General features: G+C 37.1%; 1 protein-coding gene across 1 annotated transcript in view; it reads left to right on the forward strand.

Annotated features, from left to right (window-relative positions):
• Kif20b (kinesin family member 20B) overlaps positions 1–27,986 on the forward strand; it is a 64,237-nt gene that overhangs the window by 13,324 nt on the left and 22,927 nt on the right. Inside the window, exons 7-20 of the mRNA XM_036176993.1 lie at positions 5,735–5,771; positions 6,399–6,623; positions 7,150–7,261; positions 8,278–8,349; positions 8,438–8,584; positions 9,427–9,589; positions 10,456–10,740; positions 13,429–13,568; positions 13,746–13,884; positions 14,989–15,217; positions 16,560–16,600; positions 20,800–20,941; positions 24,472–25,708; positions 26,217–26,355. Coding sequence (XP_036032886.1) covers positions 5,735–5,771; positions 6,399–6,623; positions 7,150–7,261; positions 8,278–8,349; positions 8,438–8,584; positions 9,427–9,589; positions 10,456–10,740; positions 13,429–13,568; positions 13,746–13,884; positions 14,989–15,217; positions 16,560–16,600; positions 20,800–20,941; positions 24,472–25,708; positions 26,217–26,355 — 3,108 coding nt within the window. The remainder of the gene's footprint in view (positions 1–5,734; positions 5,772–6,398; positions 6,624–7,149; positions 7,262–8,277; positions 8,350–8,437; positions 8,585–9,426; positions 9,590–10,455; positions 10,741–13,428; positions 13,569–13,745; positions 13,885–14,988; positions 15,218–16,559; positions 16,601–20,799; positions 20,942–24,471; positions 25,709–26,216; positions 26,356–27,986) is intronic.

The following is a 27,986-nucleotide window of genomic DNA, read 5'->3' on the forward strand; positions in this document are numbered from 1 at the left end:
ATACTACATTTTTTAAAAATTGTAATTGTTTGTTTTTGTTTATTGGTGGTTTTCTATGGGTGGCAGGTCCCCTGGAACCTGGAATTACAGACATTTGTGAGCTGTCATGTGGGTGCTGGGAATTGAACTCTGGTCTTCTGAAAGAGCAGTCAGTGCTCTTAACCACAGAGCCATCTCTAGACCCTATACATTACATTTTTAAATGAGCTGTATAAGCACAAAAACCAAGCAAGGGTAGAAACATACATGGAGTATAACAGAAATAACTCTTAATTTGTATCAGTAAACAAAAATCAATACCAATATAAAATATTTTGAGATTAATAGTTGTTTTTTGGATTAAAGTTGATTCAATAATTACCTGGGCTTTTTGTTTTTGTTTTTGTTTTGTTTTTTCTGTTTTTCAAGACAAGGGGTCTCTGTGTAGCTTTGGAGCCTGTCTAGGAACTTGCTCTGTAGACCAGGCTGGCCTCGATCTCAGAGATGCACTTGTTTCTGCTTCCCCAAATGCTGAGATTAAAAGTTCGCGCTACCACTGCCTGGCTTGAATTTAACTCTTGTTTATCTTTTATTTTTCTGACTATGATCGATAACAACTTGTAACCAATTTCCCTTAAATGATAACAAACATCCATAACCAATATTTTGGAAATGTGGGCGTAGTTCTCTAGGCTACTTCCTATTGTCTGTGGTGTTGGTATTTTTTGGGGAATCCTGAGAAAATAAGGGATAATGAAGTCCTGGCTGAAGTAGGCTGTGAGGTTGGACCATCTCAGCCAGCATCCTTGAAGCTGTTTTGGATGCAGAGTTTTGATATGACTAATAGGCCAAATTGTTGGGTGATCTGGGCTGTTAGTTTTCATTGATATTTGATCCCCTTTTTCTGAAAATACATAAACTTTTAAAGGTAACATACATTACAAGTATGGAATATGAGGTGTGTACAAGTCAGTTAAAGATGATTTCTTTTGGTTTATGTTTTAGCATGTACAATATACATTACGTGTCTTGTTTTTAGGTTTAATTTCTTTTACGTCTTTGGCCAGGATCTCAGGGGGGTCTTTCCTGATCAAACCTGATCATCTTTAACCAGGAATGAATCCATAGCCTCTCATTTCCTGTGGAAATAAAAACATAACCTCTGTTCCAAAGCAACATACCTTTTGACTTTCATTTTGAAGTCAAGATAGTTGGTTTAATCTATCAGTTTTCATAATCCAACATTTTTTTTAGCAGTTAATATCTCATTCATTAGCAGTTAAAAAATTTAAAGACAACCCAATAACATATAGAATCCAGACTTTCTGTGTATTTCTCAAATTTATGTAGCTCATTGTATGTATTTTTTAATTATTGCTTTTTTCTTTCTTAATTTTTTTTTTTTTCCCCCGGTGGAGCTGAGGATCGAACCCAGGGCCTTGCGCTTGCTAGGCAAGTGCTCTACCACTGAGCTAAATCCCCAACCCCTATCTATTACTTTTTTAAGAGTTTTATTTATTTATTTTTTAAAAAAGATTTATTTATGCTGGGCGGTGGTGGCGCACGCCTTTAATCCCAGAACTCGGGAGACAAAGCCAGGAGGATCTCTGTGAGTTCGAGTCCAGCCTGGGCTACATGGTGAGTTCCAGGACAGGCGTAAAGCTACACAGAGAAAAACCCTGTCTCGAAAAACCAAAAAAAAAAAAAAAAAAGATTTATTTATTATATATACAGTATTCTGTCTGCATGTGTCCTTGTAGGCCAGAAGCGGGCACCAGATCTCATTACAGGTGGTTTTGAGCCACCATGTGGTTTCTGGGAATTGAACTCAGGACCTCTAGAAGAACAGTCAGTGCTCTTAACTGCTGAGCCATCTCTCTAGCCCCGAGTTTTATTATTTTTAAACTATTTCTTTTTTTTTTTTAATTTTTTTTAAGATTTGTTTTATTTATTTATTATGTACACAGAAGAGGGTGTCAGATCTCATTACAAATGGTTATGAGCCACCATGTGGGTGCTGGGAATTGAACTCAGGACCTTTGGAAGAACAGTCGGCACTCTTAATCTCTGAGCCATCTCTCCAGCCCTAAACTATTTCTTTTTTTTTTTTTTTTTTTTGAGCTGAGGATTGAACCCAGGGCCTTGTGCTTGTTTAGAGGGGTTTTTTTTTTCCCATCTGAGTCTGTCTTTACTGTGTATCTGTAAATGCTTTTTGATCGCATGAGACGAATCTCAAACTGCTATATCAGCTGCCACAGGTGTAGCTTAGCTTAGTGCCTGGTGGCTGGCAGCTGCCTCTTCCACAGGCAGCTGCTGGGAGATGCGTCTTGATACTGCAGCTGGGCATGAGACACACTAGACTAGGAAGCCAAATTTGACTCTGTTTCTGTGCATTTAGAACTTTTTTGAAGCTTTCTCAGCCTATGTGGATCTTTTTGGCCCTGGACGTTGGGTGCCATTTGTAGAAGGACTTTTCTTTCCCTCCCTCCAGTTCCCAAATAACGGACATGAAGGCTTAATATTAATTATAAATGCCCAGCCAATAGCTCAGGCTTGTTACTAGCTAACTCTTACATTTTTCGATTAACCCATATTTTTATCTATTCTTTGCCATGTGGCTTGGTATCTTTTCTCAGTACAGCAGCATATCCATCTTGGTTCTCTCTGAGTTTGCTGCTACTCTTCAGATTCCCTCTTCCCAGCATTCTCAGTTTGGCTTTCCTACCTAACCTTGTCCTGTTAAAGCTATTGGCCAGCCTTCTTTATTAAACCAATCACAGTGACATATTCACACAGTGTAAAGGAATATTCCACAGTCTTAGTGCTCTAAATAATTGGTGTCTATTAACAGTCAGGTTTATGTGTTTAACTTACTTCCTTTAAAAAAATCAGCTTAAAAATACTAATTTCATATTGATGAACTTCAGCAAGGGGATATTCTATTTCAAATATATTTCCTTTGCTTCTCCAAACTGAGTTTAACCGTGAGCACTTTCTTTTCCTTCTGTGGGCACAATTTCACTATGTAGCCTTGGCTTGCCCTCAACTCTCAGTCTTCCTGCCTTAGCTTCGTGTTGTTGGAATTACAAGCATGCTCCAGCACTTGGCCTGAGAGCTGTTTACTAGTCTGCAGGTCACCACTTGAACAATGGTCTCAGCTCAGCCTTAGTTCATGTTTCTTTATAAATAGGTGATTAGGTAATCTTAGAATTTTTCCTGTGAATTTTCAGGTGTTCTTTGCCATTTGATTTATTCTTTTTATTTTTAAGCACTCATTTGTTAAAATAAGTCATAAGGGCTGGAGATTTAGTGTGATGGTAGAATGCTAGCATAGTATATTTGTAACACCTATCAAGCAAAACACAAAAACTAAATGCATTATTAATGGCTTATAAATTTTCCAAACTGCTGTTGACTTTCTTGTGTATTTTTCACACACACACACACACACACACACACACACACACACACACACACACACACACACACACACAGTTTTTTATTCTATGTGTTTGATGCCTATATGAGAATGCAGATGCACAGGTGCCAAGGTAAAAGGGTGGAGGTCAGAGGACAACTTGGGAAAGTTGGGTATATCCTTCTGCTTTTGGTTTTGGGGATCAAAATCAGGTCATCAGGTTTAAGTGGTAAGTGCTCTACCTGCTGTGTCATCTTACTGGCCTTTATTTGTTTTTCAATATTCATTTAGTATGTAAATTTTTGATTCAGTGTGATCTAGCAATGTTTCAAATGTTTAGGTCATATGGTATTGCCATTGTGGAGACTATTATAATTGTTATAACTAAATAAATAGTTCTTGGTAGTTTATAAAGTTATAGTAGTCCATAGTAGTGCATCTAGGAATTTTTTTAAAAGTTAAATGTGTTTTTTTTGTGTGTGTGTGTGTGTCTGTCAAGATTGTAGGAAAACTTAAGTCTCTTTTCTTCACTATGTGGCTCATGAGGATCTAGGTTAGGGCCCCAGGCTTAGTAGCAAGTGCCTGTACTGTCTGAACCATTTCACTGACCCTGGAGACAGGAAGTTGTAAGAGCATTCTTGTTGATGGGGACTTAGTACAGAGTCTCAAAGTGATCCAGGTCATCACATGGCAGGAGGGGTGTATCCAAGGAACAGAGCCAAACAGGCTTTTATATAGCACATCACTTTCTGAGATAACCTGTTAATCCACTGATTAATGAGTAGATTAATCCAAAGCCCTTGTGATCTGATCACCCCCCTTTTTCCCCTCTAAATTGAGACAGAGTTCTCACTATAGCTCTGGCCTGGAACTTGCTGCGTAGACCAGACAGACTTGCCTGGAACTCACAAAGATCTACTTCTCATGGCCAGTATTGAAATGAAAGGAGTCAGCTACTCTGCCTGGTCTATCACCCCTTATTAATTCACAATAGGGATTATTTTTCAACATAAACTTTAGTGGGAACATTCAAACCATAGTACACACTGACAAATAGAAAAACATAGAGTATGCTATGGAGGGATACTGTGTTATGTAAGATAGTACCTTATTAGTTTTAAAGAATTTTAAAATGAGTTTATCTTTTGTCTTTCTGGGTTTTATGTTTCCAGATATTTTTACTGTTAAAGATATAAATGCTATTGATTTGTTTTAATTATTACTTTCAGAATATTAATGATTTTCTTCCTTAAGACTTTGAGAAGGGTAGTCATGTGCTGGGTCTGGTAGCATGTGCTGTGGTTCCAAGATTCTCCAGATCTGAGGCAGGTGGATTTCTTAAGTCCAGGTATTTAGTGCCAGCCAAAACATTGAGATTCTTCACCTCTATCTTTTTAAAGACTTCTATTTTTTATTTTATGTATGAGTGTTTACATGCATGCATGCATGCATGTATGTATGTATGTATTTGTAAAATGCACATGCCTAGTGCCCACAGAGGTCAGAAGAGGGCTTTGGATCCCCTAGAACTGGAGTTAGAGGTAGTTATGAGCCACCATGATGCTGGGAACCAAACCAGGGTCCTCTGCAACAGTAGCCAGTTCTTCTAACAACTGAGCTATCTGTTCAGGCCTCTTCCCAATTCTGTTTCAAACTGGTCAAAGGATCGAGAATAAGGATCAGCAGAGTGCTCAGTCAGCCATGAATGAAACGTCCATATCACACCTCCCTCTCTAAGGCTCAGGACCTCCTTTGGAAGAGGGAACAAAGATTGTAAGAGCCAAAGTGTGTAGAGACCAGAATGAAACACTGTATCGACACTGAAAGCTTTGAAACTTACCTTGTCTATCAGTTCATTTTTTTTTTTTTGTTATATGTTTTATGCAGGTAATTAGAATGAAATATATAAAGGTGTTCTTTATGGTATTTTTTTTTACAGGCAAAATTTTGTAAATAATCATCTGTTAACTAATAAAGTAGTAATTAAGTCATTTTATATCTATTATGTTAAACATTCATCACATTTTTATAAGTAACCTTTAATTATACATAGAAGCAGCTTACAATACTAATTAAGTGTTGGAAAAATAATTAAGTGGTCGTATTTATATATTTTTGCAGTTATTTCTGGTTGGCAGATATAAAACAAGATATTTGATACTTTGCCAAACTTCTTATGAGATGCTTTTGTTTAGCTAGGAAGTAAGCTATAAGCAGGAATCACTGAATTAAGTAGTTGAAAGATTATGAATTAGTTGGTGGCTTAGTTGAATAGGTAATTAATATCTTAGTTATTTATCAAAGCTGTTTTTAAACTTTACTCTTTTTCTTTTGTAGGTTACCATACATAATGACAGTTACGACATTCTTTGTGGTAAGGATTCTTTTCTCACCTATGTTAATTTGCTCATCATGAAATATATTTGAAAGATTTTAATTTCAAAATCACTACTAGTGTTAGGTTTTGTTTGTTTGTTTGTTTGTTTTATTTTGTTTTTCAAGACAGGGTTTCCTCTGTGTAGTTTTGGTGCCTATCCTGGATTTCGCTCTGTAGACCAGGCTGGCCTTGAACTCACAGAGATCCACTTGGCTCTGCCTCCTGAGTGCTGGGATCAAAGGTGTGCGCCACCACCGCCCAGCTTAGTGTTAGTTTTTGATGTAGTTCTTACAAAATTTTACAAGGCTATATGAACTGTGAGTAGCTGTGAAGCTTCATTTAGGTTCACTATCACAGGTGTATTTTCTCTGTCTCTAATATTGAATTTGAAAATTGCTCTTATTTTCTTGGTCTTTTGTATTAATTTGTATTTGATTCCTTTTTCAAAAAGCAGTAAGATTAAAAGAAACTAAGCTTTGATTACCACAAATAATTGTTCTTTTGCTCCTTAAAATATTTTAATGTAGATGGTAAAGAGATTAAAGATTCTTGGAATCATGTTCTATATTTGTTTCATTTCTTTAGTCAAGGTTTTAATTTTTTTTTTTTTTTTGTTTGTTATAGGAAGCTTAACAAACTCTTTGACTATCCCAGAATTTGAAGAATCCGTGAACAATTGTGACCAGTCTAGCCTGAATGTAGATAATATAAAATATTCTGTGTGGGTTTCTTTCTTTGAGATTTACAATGAAAGTATTTACGATTTGTTTGTTCCTGTATCATCGAAGTTCCAAAAGAGAAAGATGCTACGTCTTTCCCAAGATGTAAAGGGCTATTCTTTTATAAAAGGTACATCAGCAAACACTGTTTTAATTTTATTATTTCAAAGTTCACTTCTAGGTTTTGTGATAGCTATAGGCAACAAAAAGGAAGTTTTTTTCCTTTAAATTAATATTTTTTTATCCATTATTAACATCAAGAAAATGAGTTTGTGCTTTGGAAATATTTTTTGTTATGTTTGTTATAATTGAGTATAAGGAGGTTTTAGCTTGATACTGTGTTTGCTTGAATGCTAATTATATTCTTGGTGATAAAATGCAGGGTGTTCCAATACTTATTATTTCACTTTGTAGTTGGAACTGTAAATTGTTACTAGTCTTCCATGTGAGCTTGCATAACTTAAATACTAAATGTCCTTATAGCCTCTTCTTTACATGTCTTGTGGAGTAAGGAGTAGCTTAGTTGGCTCTCTAGGATTTGTGACCAATCTAGGAAAGATTTTATATGGTACAAGGAAAATATTTTGCAAAGATTATACCATAGCACAGATGTTAGATTTTTATAAACTAGTGCGTTATCTTCTTTATTTGTTAAGATCTGCAGTGGATCCAGGTATCTGATTCTAAAGAAGCATACAGGCTTTTAAAGCTAGGAGTGAAGCATCAGAGTGTTGCCTTCACAAAACTGAACAATGCTTCTAGTAGAAGGTAAGTAGTGAACCCTCGGGTACAATCCCTGAGACAACCACAGTCTTCTGTGCACATGGAAGTAGCCAATTTAGATGGATGTGACCAGTAGGTTCTCTGAGATGTACTGTGAATTCGTAGATATGATAGCCTTCTGTACCTAAAAAGTACTAGACAGGACATTACCTTTCCTAATTTGCAAGATGTTATTGAGGTATTTTTATTCTTCCTTTATGTCAGCATCCAGTTGCTTAAAGTGGTAGTCTTTTCTGTGTGTGTGTGTGTGTGTGTGTGTGTGTGTGTGTGTGTGTGTGTATGATACAGGTCATACTTTCAAAGGGCTAAGGAAGAATGTTTGTGATGAGTGGGATTATGTGGGAGGAGACAAAAAAAGCTTTAACAGGGAGATACTTAAAATACTTCCTCTTGAGGAAAAGTCCTGTCTACAGTGAGATGGGCATGAGGGGTAATATGATCTACAGCAGCCTATGTATAGGCAGAATTATGCTTTGCTTTTATGTTTTCAAAGAATGTATCTGTAGACCACAGCATTCTCACTAATAGTATGATCTCTGCATGGAAATTCTTATTTTCCCCCATAGTCCTGGAGACTGACCCCAGAGTGTCATGTATGCTAGATAGGCACTCTACTACTGACCTACATCCATCTCCAGCCATCTTTTTACTTTTTATTTTTTAACAGGCTAGACTTGAACTTTACATCTTTTTGCTTTTTCCTTATGAGTAGCTGCATATTGAGTCTTTATTATGCATGCTTTTATTAATAGAAATTGGAGTGCTAAGAAGGGAAGGTTTAAGGGATTTGGGGTTTGGCTAGTGATAAGGTGACGCTAGACAGTTGGGCAAGTGTAGGTGACATTGGAGTAGGGGGTTGGCATATCTGGCAGCTAGTTGCAAAATGTCTTCCTGGTAGATGATACATTAAATTGTGTAAAGAAGTCCATTTAGGGCTTGTCTCCTGTAGAATGCATGCATTGAAACGGAGTGATAATACTTGATCTTGTTCCTTCTTTTAGCCACAGCATATTCACTATTAGAATATTACAGATAGAAGATTCTGAAATGCCTCGTGTAACTCGAGTTAGTGAGTAAGTTGAACATTCTTTAAATTGTAGTTATTTTGAAATATTTTGAAAAATGTTACAGTAACCTTTTTTTGGTGGGGGGTTGATTTAGATTGTCTTTATGTGATCTTGCTGGTTCAGAACGCAGCATGAAGACACAGAATGAAGGTGAACGATTAAGAGAGGCTGGGAATATCAACACTTCTTTACTGACTCTGGGAAAGTGTATCAGTGTTTTGAAGAACAGTGAGAAGTCTAAGTAAGTGTCATTAGTATAAATATCAAAATCTTTAAATTTTTAACTTTGTTTTCTTTAGAAAATACTTTTTGAAAACCTGTCTCTTACACAAAGACTGTAGTGATTATTTTCCATAGCAGATATAAACTGATGCTCTAGAAAGCACGTCTCTGGGATGCTGATTTAGTGTCCCAAACCTCTTGGTGTCTGTGTTTTTGAGACATGGTCTCACGTAGCCCAGGCTAGCCCTGAACTCAGTGTGTACTGAGGATGACCCTGAACATGCAGTCCTCCTGCTTCCTCTTCCCAATTGGGATTACAGATATGCACCACGCCACCTCTTCATGTGATGCTTTAGAGCAAACTCAAGGCTTTGTGTGTGTGCTAGGTAACCACACTGTCAGCTGAGCTATACCCTAGCCCTGTAACTACTTTATTCTTAAGTAATATATTGTGTGCATTCTTGTAGATGTGACAGTCTACTGCATTCATTGTCTTTTTAAGCTGATTAAATGATAGATTAATTAGCCTTCACAACTTTAGTTAAACTATTTTATGATATGTGCCATAGAATTAACTATATTATGGGGGATATAGTTCAGTTAAATGTGTTTTTTTTTTTGTAAAGCATTTTGTCTAGTAGATTATTGTATTCTTCTTAGCAGTATTTCTTAAAACAGAGAAAGACTATTACAAGGGAAAGTAATTAAACAAATTTTATTAGCAACCCAACTAAAGTGTTTGTTTCTTTAGTACTGGTATTCTGTTTTTGGGGTCTGTCACATTCTAGGCAAGCGTTCTAATACTGAGCCATATTCCTACATGAAATTTATTTTAACTTGTGTTTTCAAATTTTCCTGTAGGTTTCAACAGCATGTGCCTTTCCGGGAAAGTAAACTGACTCACTATTTCCAAAGTTTTTTCAATGGCAAAGGGAAAATATGCATGATCATCAATATTAGTCAGTGTTGTTCTGCTTATGATGAAACACTCAATGTATTGAAGTTCTCAACCATTGCACAAAAGGTAAATGTATTTGGATTGCTGCTAAATTTATGAACATCTCAGAATATTCACCATTTTTACTTGAAAGAGCACATTTTGGGGTTTTGTTTTGTTTTGTTTGCTTTGCCTATTATTTTTTGAGATGGTCTCTCTGTAGTCTAGCCTGGCCTTACTATTGCAGCACCCCCTCCCTTTGCTTTTTCAGTGTGAAACGACAGGGGTGCTCCTGTGCCTGGGCAATGGTTCTGTGAAATAAGTGATATTTTGTGTCTGCTTTTCTAAGCCTAGGAAATATTTGAAGATAAAATTGTAATTGTTTAACTAACTAGAATGATATAGAAAAAATGGAATGTTGTTACCAAAAGGAGTAAAACGATATTTAATACTAAGTATTAATTATAAACTTAGATTATAGATTCATGGTAATTTTGGAATGAACTGTCCACTCTGCTATTCATCTGGCTTTTGAGTGATGGTACAAAGAATGCAAGAAGGCATGTTGATCTGTAGATTGCATGCAAAGTAGACTTTTCTTCCTGGAAAGTTCATTTAGCAATGCTAATTCCTTTTTTAAAATGTTTATTTGCATAGAAAGAGGTCACTGCTTCTGTGATCATTCACGTTTTTACCTTAATATCTGACTCCCAAGTTTTTATTGATAAAGGATAATTAGATAAACGCTACAATTTGACTTATTTTCAAAGTTGTTTATGTTAGGTTCTGTGAGGTGGTACTTTTGACCTCAGCACTTAGGTGGCAGAGGCAGGTGGTCTCTGAGTTCCAGGCAGGCTGAAGCTACACAGTGAGAACTTGTCTCAAAAAAATTACTTCCAGTTAAAAAGTTCGTGCCTTTCCCCTTGTAAAAGCCACATTGGATATTTTGACAGGTGTATGTTCCAGATACTTTAAGTTCTTCTCAGGAGAAATCTTTTGGGTCCATCAAATCTTCTCAAGATGTTTCATTAGACAATAATTTGGATGGTAAAATACTAAATGTAAAAAAAGCCACTGTTTCATGGGAAAATAGTCTAGAAGATCTGGTGGAAAATGAAGATTTGGTTGAGGATTCAGAAAAATCCGAAGAAGCACAAAACATGGAAACTGAACTTACTGATGAAGATATAGATAAAACGTTAGAGGAATGTAGAGTCTTCAGAAGTCATAAGAACAAGGTATGCCTTAAGGACTCTCTGTTTGGCTTAGTTCTCTGAAGTTAGGCTTCATTCTTGTGCTCTTTGTGTGTGTTTGTGATCATGTGAGTGTGTGTATGCAGAGGTCAGAGATCAATATCAGAAGTGGTGGGGGTAGTCATAGAACAGGGATCTACCTGCCTGTCTCTTCACCTCTGCTGGAATTTACATACAGGTGCTGTGCTTGTCTTCTCATGTGGGTGCCTGGGATTTTTAATTCAAAATGAGTATATGATGATTTTTTACAAGTAAGTATTTCAGTCCACCTCTCTGATTTGGATTTTGAGATAGGGTCTTGCTATGGCACCCTGGCTGGCTCAGAGCATGCACGACTGACCACTCTGTCCTTAGAATTGCCGCCGTCCTCTTACTTCTGTTTTACTTCTGTTTCTCCTGTGGAGATGTTACAGGCGCACTCAGCCACACTCAGTTTTTCTTTCTAAGCTAGTGCTGGTGATTGAATTCAAGGTTTTGTATGTGCTCAGCATATAATTTGTAAGAACGGGGAACGATTTTCTTTGTGATCACATAACCATTTTGCAGCATTGACTTCCAAAAGAGTACAGGCAACTTGTCTTGTAGAATACCTCTACTCTAGATTTATCTGGATTCTCCTCATGTTTAAGTTAAACCTGTGGTAAGTATATATCACAGGTGAAGTTATGGATTTCCCATTACTTCATTTGAGGAAGTATGTTATATCTGGTTTCTCCATTTTTGGAAATGGCTTGCTTATTTGGTTAGAGCATAGTATTCCAGATCTCTTCTTATTCTAAAAATGTATTATTTACTGTGGTCATACCTTTAAACTATGTAAGTGTCTTATTCTTTAATATCTTTTCATCGCATGATTTTAGTATATTCTGCCAGAGTTAGTTTGCAATCTTAATTTAAGTATTAGTATTTAAAACATCTACCTTGTACTAGAGGTTCTATTTCTCTAAAAATGATTTTCATTTTGTGTGTGTGCATGCATGCATGTGTGTTGGCTTGGAAAAGTGGGTATGTGTCACCACCTATGTAAGTCAGAAGACAACTCGTGACAGTCAGTCCTCTTGTTCCAGCATGTGGGTTCTGGAGGATGAACTCAGGTTGTCAGGCTTGTCATCAAGCAAATTTACCTACTGAGCCATCACTAGAAGCCATTAAGAAAGAAAAGAAAGCTTAGCATGGTGGTACATTTTGTAATCCCAGTTCTGGGGAGGAGAAGACAGATGGATCTTTGGGTTTTGTTGGGTTGCCAGCTTAACCTAATAAGTTAGCCCCAGGCCAATGAAAAGACCATGTATCACAAAGCAGCATGGATAACATTTTAGCAGAAATGATACCTGTGTTGTCCAGTCATGTTCATATGCACACACATACATATGTACAACATGCTTGTGCTCACATGCAAGTGTATATACATATAAACCCACTTCTCAAAGGTATTCTTACATTTATGCAGAATTCTATGTCTACAGTGTTTCTTCACCATTAGTTACTATTTGATGTTTGTTCTATGAAAGTAACATAATTGACGCAATCCCTTGAATTGGCTTTTGGTTTTTTACAGTTCCTTATTACTGCCACAAAAATATGCAAGGTAATTAGCATTCTTGCAGCCAGAAACCTGGGCTATGGTAAATAATTATTTTCTCACAGTTCTTGATAGAATTCATTTTCAAACATAAAGTTGAGACAATAAGAATCTATAAATTTTGAGTTTAATAGTTTGTTGTTGAACATAAATCTCAAACCTTTAAGAATACCAGGGTGTTTTTCTTAATGCTGTAACTTATTTTCTTGTGAATTTGTACCTGACATGTTAATAGTTAACTGCTATAGATCATATTATCATATATGTTTTCAATCTTTGTATTTTTATTATACATTTACACATACATATGTATGTATGTATATATAGTTAAAAAGTCTAAGAAGATAAAGTTATCCAATATGTGTCTTAGAAATTTTGGAAAGTAGACATTTGTAGCAGTTTCTCTGCCCTGTATCATATTAGGGCTTCAGATTTTGACAGAACACTGTAGAGTGTGTGTCATTATGAGTGTGTGTGTGTGTGTGTGTGTGTGTGTGTGTAATATGTATGAGTGTGAGCTTGTGCCATGGTGAATCATTATCCCTTTCCCTAATAGAACACTTTTTCTGTTTCTATATACAGTCTCACTGTATCCTAGTCTGGCCTGGAATTTACAGAGATCCGTCTACCACTTCCTTTTGAGTACTGGGATTAAAGTTATGGATTATTACCATGCCCAGTGAATAGGACACTAACCCAGCCTTTAGCATTTCCTACAGTTTGGTCGTTATGTTCCCTGCTTATGAAATGTGGTACTATCAAGCTCATGGAGTTGTGTGGATAAAATGAAATAAAACATAACTCTAGAGTAAACAATTTTTAGTGGATAATAAATATTCAAATTTTTATAGTACATGTTTAGTTAACTATTTAAGATATCTTTTTGTATAGGTTTGTTTGTAAAAGGTGGAGAGGCACACTTGATTTTTCAAGTTAAGGGATCTCTATAGTTGTATAGTTTTCAGTAAGACTATTAGCATTGTTAAAAAGGGCAAGTTTATGATTGACTAAACTCTAATAGCTATCTTTGAACAGTCTCTCTATTATCTTGGACCTTACTTTTTCCAATGAAGTATGTGTGCTTATTTTAGAAACTGTTGGACTTAATAGAAGACTTGAAAAAAAGACTAATAAATGAAAAGAAGGAAAAGTTAACATTGGAATTTAAAATCCGAGAAGAAGTTACTCAGGAGTTCACTCAGTATTGGTCTCAACGGGAAGCCGATTTTAAGTAAGTTACTTTTTCATGACCTGGTAAGAATTGAGATTTATCTCTGTCTGTATGATTGTTTTATAGCCATTTCTCAAGTTATATTATGTGACTTCTGAATGTGATGACGTCTTTAGAAAGATATTACACATGATTATTTAAATTGCTCTCTTAATAGAATTAATTTATGTTTTAAAGGGAGACACTTCTTCAGGAACGAGAGGCGTTAGAAGAAAATGCTGAACGTCGCCTGGCAATCTTCAAAGATTTGGTTGGAAAATGTGACACCCAAGATGAACCAACAAATAGAAATTGTGCCATGAAAGTTGAAACTGAAGTATGTTAATGAAAATATTAAAAATAACCAGTGAAGTTTTTGGTACCAGGATTTAATATCCACATCAATTATGAGAAGTTTTAATGTTATGAAATAATAATGTTTAAAATTAAAACAGTACTACATGGTTTTTATTGTAATGAGGCATATATTATTGGAAATTTATAGATAAATAGGTGGAGTTTTTTGGGTTGTATATCTGAGACAGGGCCTCACTATATAGTTCAAGCTGGTCTGGAGCTCCAATCTTCCGGCCTTGGCTTCCTGAGTACTGAGATGACAAGTGTGTGCCACCTTGCTAGACACAAACAGTTTAAAAGAGACTTTTGTTTTTGGAAAAGCCTTTTTTTTTGTTTCCATTTCAGTTTTTCTTGAGCCATTGTATTGCTTGTAGGCAGAGGCAGTCAGTCATTTTTGTTTGTTGGATTACAGAATACTATTTTCAGAAATGTCTTACAATTTATCAAGAAAAATTAAAAATGTAAAGGAGTCCTTAAAGGGTTACTTACTTAATTGTTCTGATCAAAACAGAAAGATTTATTTCTGTATAAAAAGGCTTGCCTTTGTTATAAAGGATTGTTGTTTACATCAAGGGAAATTGATTGTTTGCTGCTCCCACTGAAGCTGATGAGGCTTTCTGGAGGGATTGTTTTGGCTTTCTTTGGGTGTGTGCTTTGTTTCCAAGCCACTGGATTCAGTGGTCGAGGAGAAAGACCTCCAGGCTCTCTCTGTCATTCTGTCGTGTTGTGACATGTGCATGGTTTGTAATGTGGACTTTGGCAAGAGAATGGAGGCTACTTTCTTGGGTCACTGTAAAATGCCACATCAGAGTCAAATGTGATTCAAGGCAGACTTGAACTAAGTAATCAAAATTGTTCTATAATAACTTACTAAGATTTATGATATATTCTTGAGGAAACAAGCTTCATGTTTTATATTTTAGAAATTGAATACTGAAACACAAATTTTGTATAATTGGGGGGTTTCATGTAATTTAAAGAATATTAAGTGGTGAATTTTTGCTGTTTGTAAACTGTTTAAGGTATTACCACATGTAATGACGTCCACTGTTAATGTTAGACATGTGGTTTTTGCTATTTTTAGGGAGCTCCTAATTATATAGGAGTTGAAGATATTATTGATTCTCTTGAAGATGATGTCACTGATATTAAGAAACAGGCTGAACTTGCTCATTTATATATTACATCTCTTGCTGATCCCCAGGAAGCTATTGCTTGTTTGCAGCTAAAGTTTAATCAAGTTAAGGCGGAATTAGCTCAAACTAAAGAAGAATTAATTAAAGCCCAAGAAGAGCTAAAAAATGGAGAGAGTGGTAAGTGCATGATTTTACCCTTATTTGGATTTCATAAACACAAAAACTGAAGTATAGAGATTTATGCAACTTTTTTACCTTAGTGACTAGAAAATGTTTTAAGCTACATAAAAAATCTTAACATTTTATCATTTGTATTGTGATTTACGGAAAAAAATACATATTTATGTACGTGTGTATATGTATATATACATATGTACACACAACATATATGTATTTTTTTTCCAAGATAGGATTTCTCTGTATAACAGCCCTAGGTGTTCTAGAACTCACTTTGTAGACCAGGATAGCCTCAGACTCACAGAGATCTGCCTCCTGAGTGTTGGGATTAAAGGTGTGTGTCACCACATCTGGCCTAAAAATATTTTTAGGGCTGGCAGATGGCTCAGTAAAGTTGGTGCCTTGTAGTAATCATAAAGACCTGAGTTTCATTCCCAGACCCTATACAAACAAGCCTGGTGTGGTAGCATGTGTTTATAATCCTTGTGCTGGGGATGTGGACAGAGACATGTCCTTGGACCTTGTGACTAGCCAGCCTAGCTTAATTGAGTGCAAGTCTCAGGTAGAGACTGTGTTAAAAAGAACAAGGTGGACCATGACCAAGGGTAGACACTTGAGGCTGACTTCTGACTTCCGGTATACAGGTATACATGGCCCATATGTGCATGTGGGTGCGTGCGTGTGCATACACATGAAATAAAAACAACTAAATAAATAGTTTTTAAACATTTCTTTGCTTTTAGGTCAGTTTATTACAGAAGGCTTTTCAAAATGAGAGCAAACAAACAGAAAATCAACCCAGAACTAAGAGTCTTAAATTTATAAGAAATCTTTAAGACAATTGTAAAGGAGTTAAATTTGTTCTTTTATTTTTTTTTCATGGAATCTTTACATAGAATAATTGTTGGGGGTGGGATAATGTCTGTGGAATGGTTTAAAATAATTTTCGGAACCAATATTTCATTTGATCTTTAAGGGGGAACACACACACACACACACACACACACACACACACACACACACACACGTTTGCAGCATCCAGGTTTTAAGAGAGGTGAAGTGCTCTACTCTTTACTGTGTGAAAGAACAGAGGTAAAAAATAGCAAGTCAGTAGTGTCTTATGGAGTGGACCAGATAGGCACTAACTACCTAATCGTATGTGACACTACTGGTTTTCTGCTATTTAGCTTGTACCTATCAGTTTGCTCAAAAGTTTGAAAGTGGCTGTTCCTGAAACATCATCATCTTGTAATTTAATATTAGCACTGTCAAAATTCTTTTCCTGAATTTAATGTAATTTCATAGCCTATGTTTCATTCAATGCTCTTTACTATCTTCACAGAATCAGACTCTTTGGTTCAAGTGCTCAAGACATCAAGTAAGGTAATGTAAGCTTTACTTTGTCTTGGTAAGAATTTAATGAGTTAATGAAGGGTCATAAATTATGGCTATCTGCTTATTTAAAAAATATTTTAAATGAAGGTGGTGCAAAGAATTCAGATGTTGGGGCTGGAGAGATAGGCCAGTAGTTCAGAATGAACTGTGTTCATTTGCCCACGTCAGACGGCCCACCACTGCCTGCAGCTCAAGTTCCAGAGGACTCAAAACCTCTGGCTTCAGGACACCTGCATGTGCATGAGCACGCACACACAGACACACGCTGAGTGAGACCCCTGCCCCCCCCCACCTGACACACAGACACACATGTAGATGTAACCGTCTTGTTAACTAAGAAACACAGAGCCAGTTGCAGAGTTAAAAACCAAGAGGTCAGAGCAATAGCTGAGAGCCTTACCCTTCACTGCTTCTGCTGTCTTTCCTCTCCACCAGAGAGCTACTTCTGTGTGTTCTGTCTTTTTTATAGATTTTCTGTAGATGTATCTGGCTTGTTAAATAAGAAACACAAAACCGATTGCGGAGTTAAAAACCACGAGGTCAGAGCAAGAGCGGAAAACCTTACCCTTCACTGCTTCTGCTGTTCTTCCTCTCTGCAAGAGACCTACTTCTGTGCGTCCTGTCTATTTAAAAACTTTCTGTTCTCTCTCATTGGTTGTAAACCCAGCCACATGACCTCCTCATCACTGCCTGTTTGTACAGAACTCCAGGTCTTCTATGGTTGGTATTGAGATTAAAGGAGTGTGTTTGCCCTGCTGGCTGCGTCCTTGAACACACAGAGATCGGCCTAGCTCTGCTTCCCAAGTGCTGGGATTAAAGGCGTGCCCCACTACTGCTCAGCTTCTGCTCTGGCTTGCTCTGACCTCAAGGCAACTTTATTGACATACAAATAAAATCACATTTCAATACAAATAAAATATTACTATAATTTTCTGTTCTGTTTTCTTATTGGTTGTAAACCCAGCCACATGACCTCCTTGTCACTGCTGCCTGTACAGACCTCCAGGTCTTAAAGGCGTGTGTCTGCCATGCTGGCTGTGTCCTTGAACACACAGAGATCTACCTAGCTCTGCCTCCCAAGTGCTGGGATTAAAGGCATGCACCACCACCACCACCACCCAGCTTCTGCTCTGGCTTGCTCTGACCTCAAGGCAACTTTATTAACATACAAATAAAATCACATTTCAATACAAATAAAATATCACTATACACACACACACACACACACACACACACACACACACACACACGTACACATTCAAATAAAAATAAATGTTTAAAAGCAATTCAACAGTGACTTCATCTGTATACCATTTTTTAATGGTGGTTAATAAAAAGTTTCTTCAAGTTTTCTAGATTTATGCTTAAATAGAACTTCCATTCTTTAAAATGTTGTACAAATGAGATTTTTTCATTTGTTCTTATTGGACAATCTTGGACTTTATTCTGTCACCATATACTAGGTTATATTCTTTTAGTGCATGATGTTGATTTGATGAATAAACCTTGTTTATTGTTTATCTTAAATTGCTGTGTGTTTTAGAATGTTGAGTGGATTGAACATTGTGCAGTCTGTAACCAGAGGCTGTTTCTGTAGGATGGGCAAACCTTGTTATCAGATAGTCAACCCTCCTGGGTTTAGGTGGATTTGATACTTACAGGTCTACAGACGAGATTGCAAGTATGTATGAACCTTCAAGTGACTTAATCTAAGGATTTGCTACTTTTCCTACCCAGCTTTGACATAGGTCTTTTGATTTAACTTAAAGTTATTCTAAATAGCAAAATATTTTAACATATGATTACATATAACCATATTTGAAGAAATAGTCAAAACAATATACTTTGCAGACATTACAGTGAGTATACACAATTCCTTTTTTATTTTTCTAGTATGTCAGTACTATTTTCAAATAGTTATAGTTTAAAATGATATTAAATGATATAAAATTGAAAATAAAGCCCCTCTATTCCAGGCATTCTTTTAACTTTATACATGTATATGTGTTTTCTTTTGAGATCTGGTCTCAACTTTACATATATAACTTTACATATATATTGTGTTTTCTTTTGAGATCTGGTCTCCCATAGCTCAGACTGGCCTCTAATTTGCCATGTAGCCCAGGGCTTGAACATTATATCATCCTTCCTTCACCTACCAAGTGCTGAAATACTGGTTTGTGCAGTGTGCCTGCCTGTCTTTTTTCCCCTAGAACTAAATTAGTTGTGTAGAATAACATAGTTCAAGATGGAGGAGCAAAGGTTTAAACCCAGGAAGATTGGCTGGGATGTTCTGGTTTCCTCTTAACTAATCTACAGTATTGGTTCTTTTTCCTTTATGTGCCTAACCCCGCCTTCCCCCCTACACACATAGTATAATTTTCAAAGGATTAAAGGGTAAATGTATTATCCTCACCTGAACCAATTGAATATGAAATTGTATTTATGAGATGCTAAAAATCTTCAGAGGTGCTAAAGATCATAATATATAACTTCTGAAAGAAAACATCAATTAAACAAATGAACAATAGCAATACATAATAAAAGCAAGTGCTTGAGGAAAAGAAACTAATTCTGTTTAATTTCATGTTTTGTTCCTGTGACTCAGTACCAACCAGCATTATCAATTAGCAACTTAACATATGCTAGAATCATTTCTGAAGAGGAAGTTCAGTTGAGAAAATATCCCCACCAGATTAGCCTGTGAGCAAACCTGTGAGACATTTCTTTGATTAATGATTAGTGTGGAAGGACCCATCCCAAGGCAGGTAGTGCTACCCCTTGGCAGGTGGTCCTAGGTTGTATAAGAAATCAGGCTGAGCAAGCTATCAAGGAGCAAGCCATTAGCAACAGTCTTGAGTGTCTTTGTATGTACTTGTGTGCACCTGTGTGTGCTAAGGTGTAAATGCAGAGGTCAGAGGACAGCATGCAGGAGGAGTCAGCTCTGCCACTCTACCATGGGTCCCAGAGAACCAATTCAGATTGTTAGGCTTGGTGGCAAGAGCTTGCTGAGCTATCTTGCTGCCCCTAATTTTTTTTTTTTTTAAATTTAAACCTCTTTAAATTATTTTCTATTATAGGAGTGTTAAGACAGGATAATACCATAACATGTAGAGTAAACTAATAGCCAAGAGTGTCTGCTTTCTTTAAAATGGTTTTCTAGGGGGCAGAAAAGTTGGCTTAGTGGTAAGAGTACTTGTTGCTCTCAGAGGGCTTTGACTTGGCGCCCAGCACCCACATGGAGGCTCACAACCATCCATAACTCCAGTTGCAGGAGATCTGATGCTTTCTGCTGACCTTTGCCAGCATCAGTCACTCATATGATGTACAGATGTACATGTAGTCTAAACACCTATACATATGTTTTCAGTGATCATAATATGCAAGAATGACATTGCAAGATGACTGGTCGGACTTCTTTGTATCTTCACAGAAGGGTATATTCAGTGTCTGTCACCATTCCCTGGACCCTGAACCTCACACATGTTAGGCATACATTCTACCACTGAGTCATACACCAGGCTGGGTGGCCTTTAATATTTTGATATATGGGCAAGGGTGCCTCACTCTGTATTATACCTTGTAGTTTTCTATTCTTTAAGTATTTAATATGTTACTCTGTTTCTTTGACTTTTGAGCCTGTTTTGAGGGAAATAACCCCTTTTAATAAGGTGGAAGCATAAGGATGAGAAACCAAAACTGAGTTCTTTCAGGCAAAACCACCATCTACCATCTACTAATTACTATGCTAGGTTATTGGCAGTAGATTAATAAAAGTGGAATATTCTGTTAATGTTTCATTTCAGAGCATACTTTGCTCTTTAGTTTTTTTTTGTGTGTGTTTGTTTTATTTATTTATGTAAAGACAAGATCTCACTGTGTTGACCAACTGGTCTTGAACTTGTGTACTGGAGCAGTCCTCCCACTTTTCCCCAAGTAGATGGCAATATAAGCTTTTCCCATTGCATCTGAAGCACATTTTTGAGTGTGACTTTAGTGATATTTATTTCTAAATGCTTTCAACAGAGTCCTTAGTTATTTTAGGGTGAAACTTAGACAATTTGCAAAGTGTTTCACCAAATTTGAGAATAGACCAATGATGAGAATAGACCGATGAGAGGTAATATGAGTAGTTCTGGTGTTTGTAGCTTTCTGGATTAGAACTGATTGTAATTGTTTTGTTTTAGGTTGATACATCTTTAATCAGCAATAAATCAACTTGTAATGAAGGAGTTGCAATGCCCAAGAACAACAGAACCCAGACACATTCCGAAAGGAAAAGATTAAATGAAGATGTTCTTCAGCAAGACGAACCACCAGCAAAGAAAGGTATTGGCACTTCAGCTCCCTGCATGGTGCTTCACAAGCAGTGAATGACCTGACCAAGAACAGGCTTTAGGAAAACCTCGATACCATGATCTAATCTGTTTGTTTTTCACTCTTTTATTTTTGGGGCCTGCCACCCAGCTCTCAAATAAATACACAGAATTTTGTTCTTACTTATGAATGCCCAGCTTTAGCTTGGCTTATTTCTAGCCAGCTTTTCTTAAACTATCCTGTCTATATTTTGCCTTTAGGCTTTATCTTTTTCTATTTCAGTATACTTTTCTTTACTTCTTACTCCCGTGGCTTGCTGTGTAGCTGGTGGTTGGCCCCTGGAGTCCTCCTTTCCTTCTCCTTTTCTTTCTCCTTGATCCCTCCTCCCAGATTTCTCCTCCTGTTTATTCTCTGTGCCTGCCAGCCCTGCCTATCCTTTCTCCTGTCTTGCTATTGCCTGTTCAACCTTTATTAGACCAATCAGGTATTTTAGACAGGCAAATTAACACAGATTCACAGAGTTAAACAAATGCAACATAAAAGAATGCAACATCTTTTAATATTTAATCTTTAATATTTGCATCATTAAAACAAGTGTTCTACAGCATAAACGAATGTAACACATCTTAACATAATATTTCCACAACACTAATCTATCAGGGAATATGTGTACATAAAATTGTCTTTTCTTTAATCAATAAAGTTTTAGATACTGAGCTTTTATCATTCTCTGATATTTCATTCTGTGCTGTTAATTAGGTAAAAGACACAGTCATAAAAAGTTTGTGTTGTTTTTGCCAAAAACCTTTACTCACTCTTCCTTACTTTACTTTTTTGGGTTTTTCAAGACAGGGTTTCTCTGTGTAGTTTTGGTGCCTGTCCTGGATCTCGCTCTGTAGACCAGGCTGGCCTTGACCTTTGAGAGATCCTCCTGAGTGCTGGAGTCCTGGGATTATAGGTGTGTGCCACCACCGCCTGGCTACTTTACATTTTTTTATTCATTTGGACAAAAAGAGGATGCTTGACAGATTTTGAGCCAAATATTACTAACAAAAGCTGTACTTGAGTTATATTTTAAAATGCTAAAAGGAAGTCTGTTGAAAAATATTGTAATTGAAACCTTTTTGTTTTGAAATACTTAAAAATGGTCAAATTTGTTTTAAAAAAAAAGTGTGTATGGGGACAAATCCCAAGATTGTAGGGTTGCTAGGTTCTTTAGGGTAAAGTGATTCTCTGAGAAATAATTAAGAAAGTATCAATTACAATTGAAAGTATCAGTTGCAATCAATTGCAAACATAGGAAAAACATTGAAAATAGGTTCATTGGCTTTTAAGAAAGTGGGGTTAGCAGCTGGATATTGTGATGTGTGGCTGAGATCCTAGACCCAGGGATGCTCAAGCCTAGGTATGTGAATTTGAGGCCTTCCTGGGCTACATATCAAGATTGTCAGCAGAACAGCAAAGCTAAATCAAAAGGATACCGAGAGGCTGTACAGCAGGCAATACCAAAATTTTACCTCCTTTAAGTTAGAAAGAGATTATAAGTTATAAATAATTCTACTTTATTATTATTATTTTTAAGATGTATTTTTATGTGTATGGATATTCTTCATGCATGTATGCATGTGTCTCACGTGTGTGCCTGGTGCCTTTAGTGGTAAGAGGGCAAGGGGTCCGCTGAAACTGCAGTTACAGGTGGTCTTGAGCCACCATCTGGGTGCTGGGAACTGAACCTGGCTCTCCCTGTAGAACCATCTACCCAGCCCCTGAAATTATAAATTTAAGATTATATAAATAACTAAGCCAGGTGGTGGTGGCACACGCCTTTAATCCCAGCACTCGGGAGGCAGAGCCAGGTGAGTATCTGTGAGTTTGAGGCCAGCCTGGTCTACCAAGTGAGTTCCAGGAAAGGTGCAAAGCTACACAGAGAAACCCTGTCTTAAAAAACCAATATATATAAATATATATATAAAAATAATTAAAACTGTATCCCATGAGCTTTTAAATTAGACCATGTTAAATGAAATAGATCTCGGTCTAATGTAATGGTATAAGAACATATTTCTATATTAGTTACTTACTGCTGTGACAAGTGCCTAACTATACAGTTCTAGCCACCAGAGTTTGGACAGAGATGATAAAAATATTCATTGGGGAAAAGACAGCTCATTTAACAAATGGTGTTAGGGAAACTGTCTATGTTCATGCATAGAATGAAGGTAGATCTCTCACCTTGCTTAAAAATCAACTAACTTAAATTAACCCATTTCTATTAATCTATGTGCTGCCTCTAGGCTCATGTACCTTATCTATGAACTGTAGTGGGTAGCCATCCTAGCCTTGGCCTGGAAGTTCCAACCCCCACTGAGGCTTTGGTAATGGTCACGCTCACAAGGAGGGGCTGAGGGAGGAAGCTGAAGGCCCAGGATGGAGAGGAGAGGCCTTTCTTTGGTTCTGGACCCTGGACACTGGAGGTAGACTGAGCAGAGTTCTCCAGAGAACACCGCCGGACTGTGCCATACCTAAATAATTTTGCCAATATGTGGGGCACGAACCTACGACCCTGAGATTAAGAGTTTAGGCCATTCCACATAGTTAAAAGGGAGGCTTATTTTGTGGGGTAACTTACAAATGAAGGGATAGGTAGGTTGTAGGGTCTGGCAAAGGTATGGTGCTGTCCGGCGGTGTTCTCTGGAGAACTCTGCTCGGTCTACCTCCAGCGTCCAGGGTCCCAGAACCAAGCGAGACCTCTTCTCTCGATTCTGGGTCTTCAAATTCCTCCCTCAGCCCCGCCTTGTGGGCTTGACCATTACTGAAGCCTCAATGGGGGTTGGAACTTCCAGGCCAAGGCTGGGATGGCTACCCACTACGATGATCTTTCCATGTTGCTTCTTTTGTGTCTAGCTTGAGACTCCTCAGACTCTGTCCTTCTTCTTAACATTCTCTCTGCCCTGAAAATCCTTCCTAGCTATCCCAAAAGCGATAAAATTAAACGTATAAAGAAAACTGATTAGATTTTGCCTCACATTGTACAAAGAACACCCATATCTAGAACTTATACATTTTATACCTATACAAACAAACAAACAAACAGGTTACATATGAAAAAAATTAAGTAAAATGGTTCAAAGTCCTTATAATCTGGTTCAAAAATCAAAATTGTATGTTATTCTGTTGATATTAATAGATAATTTGAAACTGTCCTTTAGGATATAGTTGGTTGCTTGAATGTCACTAATTCCCTCTCCTCTGTCCTGTCTCATAATGTTAGATAATGGTCTGTGGAATAAAGTTAAATAATAAATACTAGAGGTGATAAAGTAAGTACTCAGAAGTAACAACCGTTATTTTGTTAGACCTCTTTTGTCAATTCAGACCTGGAGCTACACTTTTTATATAAATGGATTAAGTTGTGCATGTTTTCTTTTAAAACTTCTTTTCAGTTTTTCATTAGAAGTTTGATGTTTCTAGTGTTTATATGTAACTGTTGCTTTGTTATGTTTTGTTAGATTAATAAAAATAGTACCAATGTTCTCTTAAAGGACTTATGCTTGTCAGTCCACCCATCACTGAAGATCAAAAGAAAAGTGAAGAAATGCAGCGGTCTATTTCAGAAGGTGGGGAAGGCATTAGAGTTTTACAAGAAAAGAACGAAGAACTAAAACGGCTTTTAATTATTGGTGAGAATGAACTCAAAAGTGAAAAGGTGGAAAAAGCAGAATTAAATGAACAGCTTGTGAGTTTGCAGCAGAAGCTTTGTGTCGCTGAAGAAAAGAACTTGTCTCTGAGGACAAAGGTGGAGCAAATCCAGGCCAGTTATGACAGTGCAGTTGCTGAGTTACATACGCAGAAAGCTGTGAACCAAGAGCAGGAGGAGAGGATCCTGAAATTGTCACAGGAGATGGAAACTGCTACAAGAAGCATCACAAGCAATGTTTCACAGATAAAACTAATGCAAACAAAAATAGATGAACTGCGGTCACTTGATTCACCTTCTCATATTTCAAAAATAGATTTACTTAATCTCCAGGATCTGTCACATGGTCCTAAAGGGGATAATTTGCTGAACACATCACTACAGCTTTCAGATAATGACTTGTCAAGCAAATGGGTTAAGGAATATCATATTCAAGAGCACAATAGGGAAATTTCCTTCCACTCAGTTATTGAAGCCATCTGGGGAGTATGTAAAGAGATTGTGAAGACCTCCTCTGAAAAGTCTCATCAGATTCAGGGCCTGGAAGAGCAAATTGAAAAATTGCAGGTGGAAGTAAAAGGCTACAGGGATGAGAACAATAAACTACGAGCAAAGGAGAGTGAGGGTAAGCATCAAGATCACCAACTGAAAGAAAAAGAAAGTCTTATACAGCAACTCAGAGAAGAACTGCAAGAAAAGAGTGTTAGTTTCGGGGTTCAGGTACAGCTTGTGGCCGAAAGAGAGCAAGCTCTTTCAGAGCTTACCCAGGATGTTGCGTGCTATACGGCAAAATTAAAGGAACTTGAAATGATGGTAGAGACCAAAAAGGATGAATGTAGGCACTTAGCCGAATTAGAGCAAGTCATTTTAGAGAAGGAATCTGCCATCTTAAATCTGGAAGCAAGTCTGAAGGAATTTGAAGCAAGTCACCAGGATCACATCAAAAACACCAAAGATTTAAATGAAAAGGAAACCAAGTTGGAAGAAGAAATCACACAGTTGGCAAATAACTTGCATAATATGAAACAGTCACTTCAGTTAAAGGAAGAAGAAAGAGAAGCTAGCAGACGAGAAACAGAAAAGTGAGCTAAGTTTTATTTAAACTATCTAAACTATGTAAAATACTTCACATTGTGTGTGTATGTTTGTGTGTGTCTGTTGCATGTTCACATGTTTGCAGAGGTCAAAGAGCAACTGTGGAAGATAGTCTCTTCCTGTAACATGTGGGCCCCATGAGGCTTGGCAGTAAGTGCCTCTATTCACTAAGTCATCTTGCTGGTTCCAAGCATTCATTTTTCTACATAATTTTTGAACAGTTAGCTGGACATCATTTAATTTGGTAGAATATATTATATATGATGAGTGAAGCTTCATAAACCTTTAGAAACAAAAGTTATATGTAAACAATGATAGTCCTAAGGACCCCCCCTTCCTCCCCCATGACACCCTCTGGAGCACTCGTTGCTAGTTTGCACATTCTATGTTGTGAAAAGATGTAGTTCTGTAACACTTGTTACCATTTCACACAGTGATCATAAGCAGCCAGTGGTGCCCCACTGCAGATATTTTGTGATCCATTTTTCTTTTCAGGTTGAAAGAGGAGCTTGCTGCTAACTCTGTTCTTACTCAGAATCTCCAAGCAGATCTTCAGAGGAAGGAAGAAGATTATGCTGAGCTGAAAGAGAAACTCACTGATGCCAAAAAGCAGATTGAGCAGGTACAGAAGGAGGTAGGTTATATGGAAGCCCTGTGGGCAGTTTGATGTGGTAGAGATTTTCTCTCTTAGGTTAAAGTTTAGGTGTAGATTTTAGGATTAAACTGAAATCTGTGAACTTGAAGTCTTCTTAAAATGATGAATGCCATTAATTTACAAAAGAAAATGCAGCTAACAAATAAACTGAAGGTTAATGTAAAGAAAATATGTGGATATCATGGCTTTGGAAATGATCCTCACCTGCTGCAGGTGATAAACTTTTCTCCACTCAAAGGTTTGCGTGCATGTGTGTAAAATATATATGCTTTAGATACAAGAATAGAATCTTTTCTTTAAAAAGCATAAAATTCATGTTTCTCTAAAAAAAAAGTAGTTTTGTTTGTACCTAATATTTAGGGTATACAGAGTGACTTATAACAAATTTTCACATAATTAAATTTAAATGGAATTTGACACCTTCAGTGTGATATGGTAATAGACTAACATAATTTCAAAATAGGGAAATTAGTTACCAAGTTCAAAGGTGTAACATACAAAGAGATAATTAGGGAGGGAAAAACCCATTCCATTTCTCCTAGCCATTTTCCTTGAAGGTAGTACATGTAACCAGTTATTTTCTTGCTGTCTAGTTTTCCTTTGCTTTGTATTTTTCCCCCTGTATCTTCCTATGGAAATTGAAACTATTTTGCTAGGTATGGTGACATGTACATGCCTTTAATCCCAGCACTTGTGAGACAGAGGCAGGTGGATCTCTGAGTTCAAGGCCAGCCTGGTCTGTAGATTGAGTTCCAGGACAGCACAGAGGAACAATGTTTTGAAAAATCCCTCCCCACCCCCCCCCCCCCCAAAGGAAAAAGAAATGGATAATTTTCTGGATAGGTACCACATACCTAAGTTAAATCAAGACCAGATAAACTATTTAAATAGTCCAATAGCCCCTAAGGAAATAGAATCAGTCATTAAAAGTCTCCCAACCAAAAAAAGCCCAGGACTAGATGGTTTCAGTGCAGAATTCTTCCAGATCTTCAAAGAAGAATTAATACCAATACTCTTTAAATTGTTCCACACAATAGAAGCAGAGGGAACATTAACAAACTCCTTCTATGAGGCTACAATTACCCTGATTCCTAAACCAAACAAAGATGCAACAAAGAAAGAGAACTACAGCCTGATCTCCCTCATGAACATGGATGCAAAAATACTCAATAAAATACTGGCAAACAGACTCCAAGAACACATCAAAACAATTATCCACCATGATCAAGTAGGCTTCATCCCAGGGATGCAAGGGTGGTTCAACATAGGAAAGTCCGTCAATGTAATACGCCATATAAACAAACTCAAAGAAAAAAACCACATGATCATCTCACTAGATGCAGAAAAGGTATTTGACAAAATCCAACACCCCTTCATGATAAAGGTCTTGGAGCGATCAGGAATACAGGGAACATACCTAAACATAATAAAGGCAATTAAAAAAAAGGGAAAAAGAAAATTGCAAACTTCTTAAGAACCTCCCCTCCCCTCCTCTCCCCTTTCCTTCCCCTGTCCCTTCCCCTCTCTTCCCTTCCCTTCTCCTCCATTTTGCTTCCCTCTCCTTTCCTCAGTAGGCAAGCTGTACATTTTAGCAGTTAGCTTTAGAGAAG

Source organism: Onychomys torridus, chromosome 1 (genome assembly GCF_903995425.1).
Source record: "Onychomys torridus chromosome 1, mOncTor1.1, whole genome shotgun sequence".
Classification (NCBI taxonomy): domain Eukaryota; kingdom Metazoa; phylum Chordata; class Mammalia; order Rodentia; family Cricetidae; genus Onychomys; species Onychomys torridus.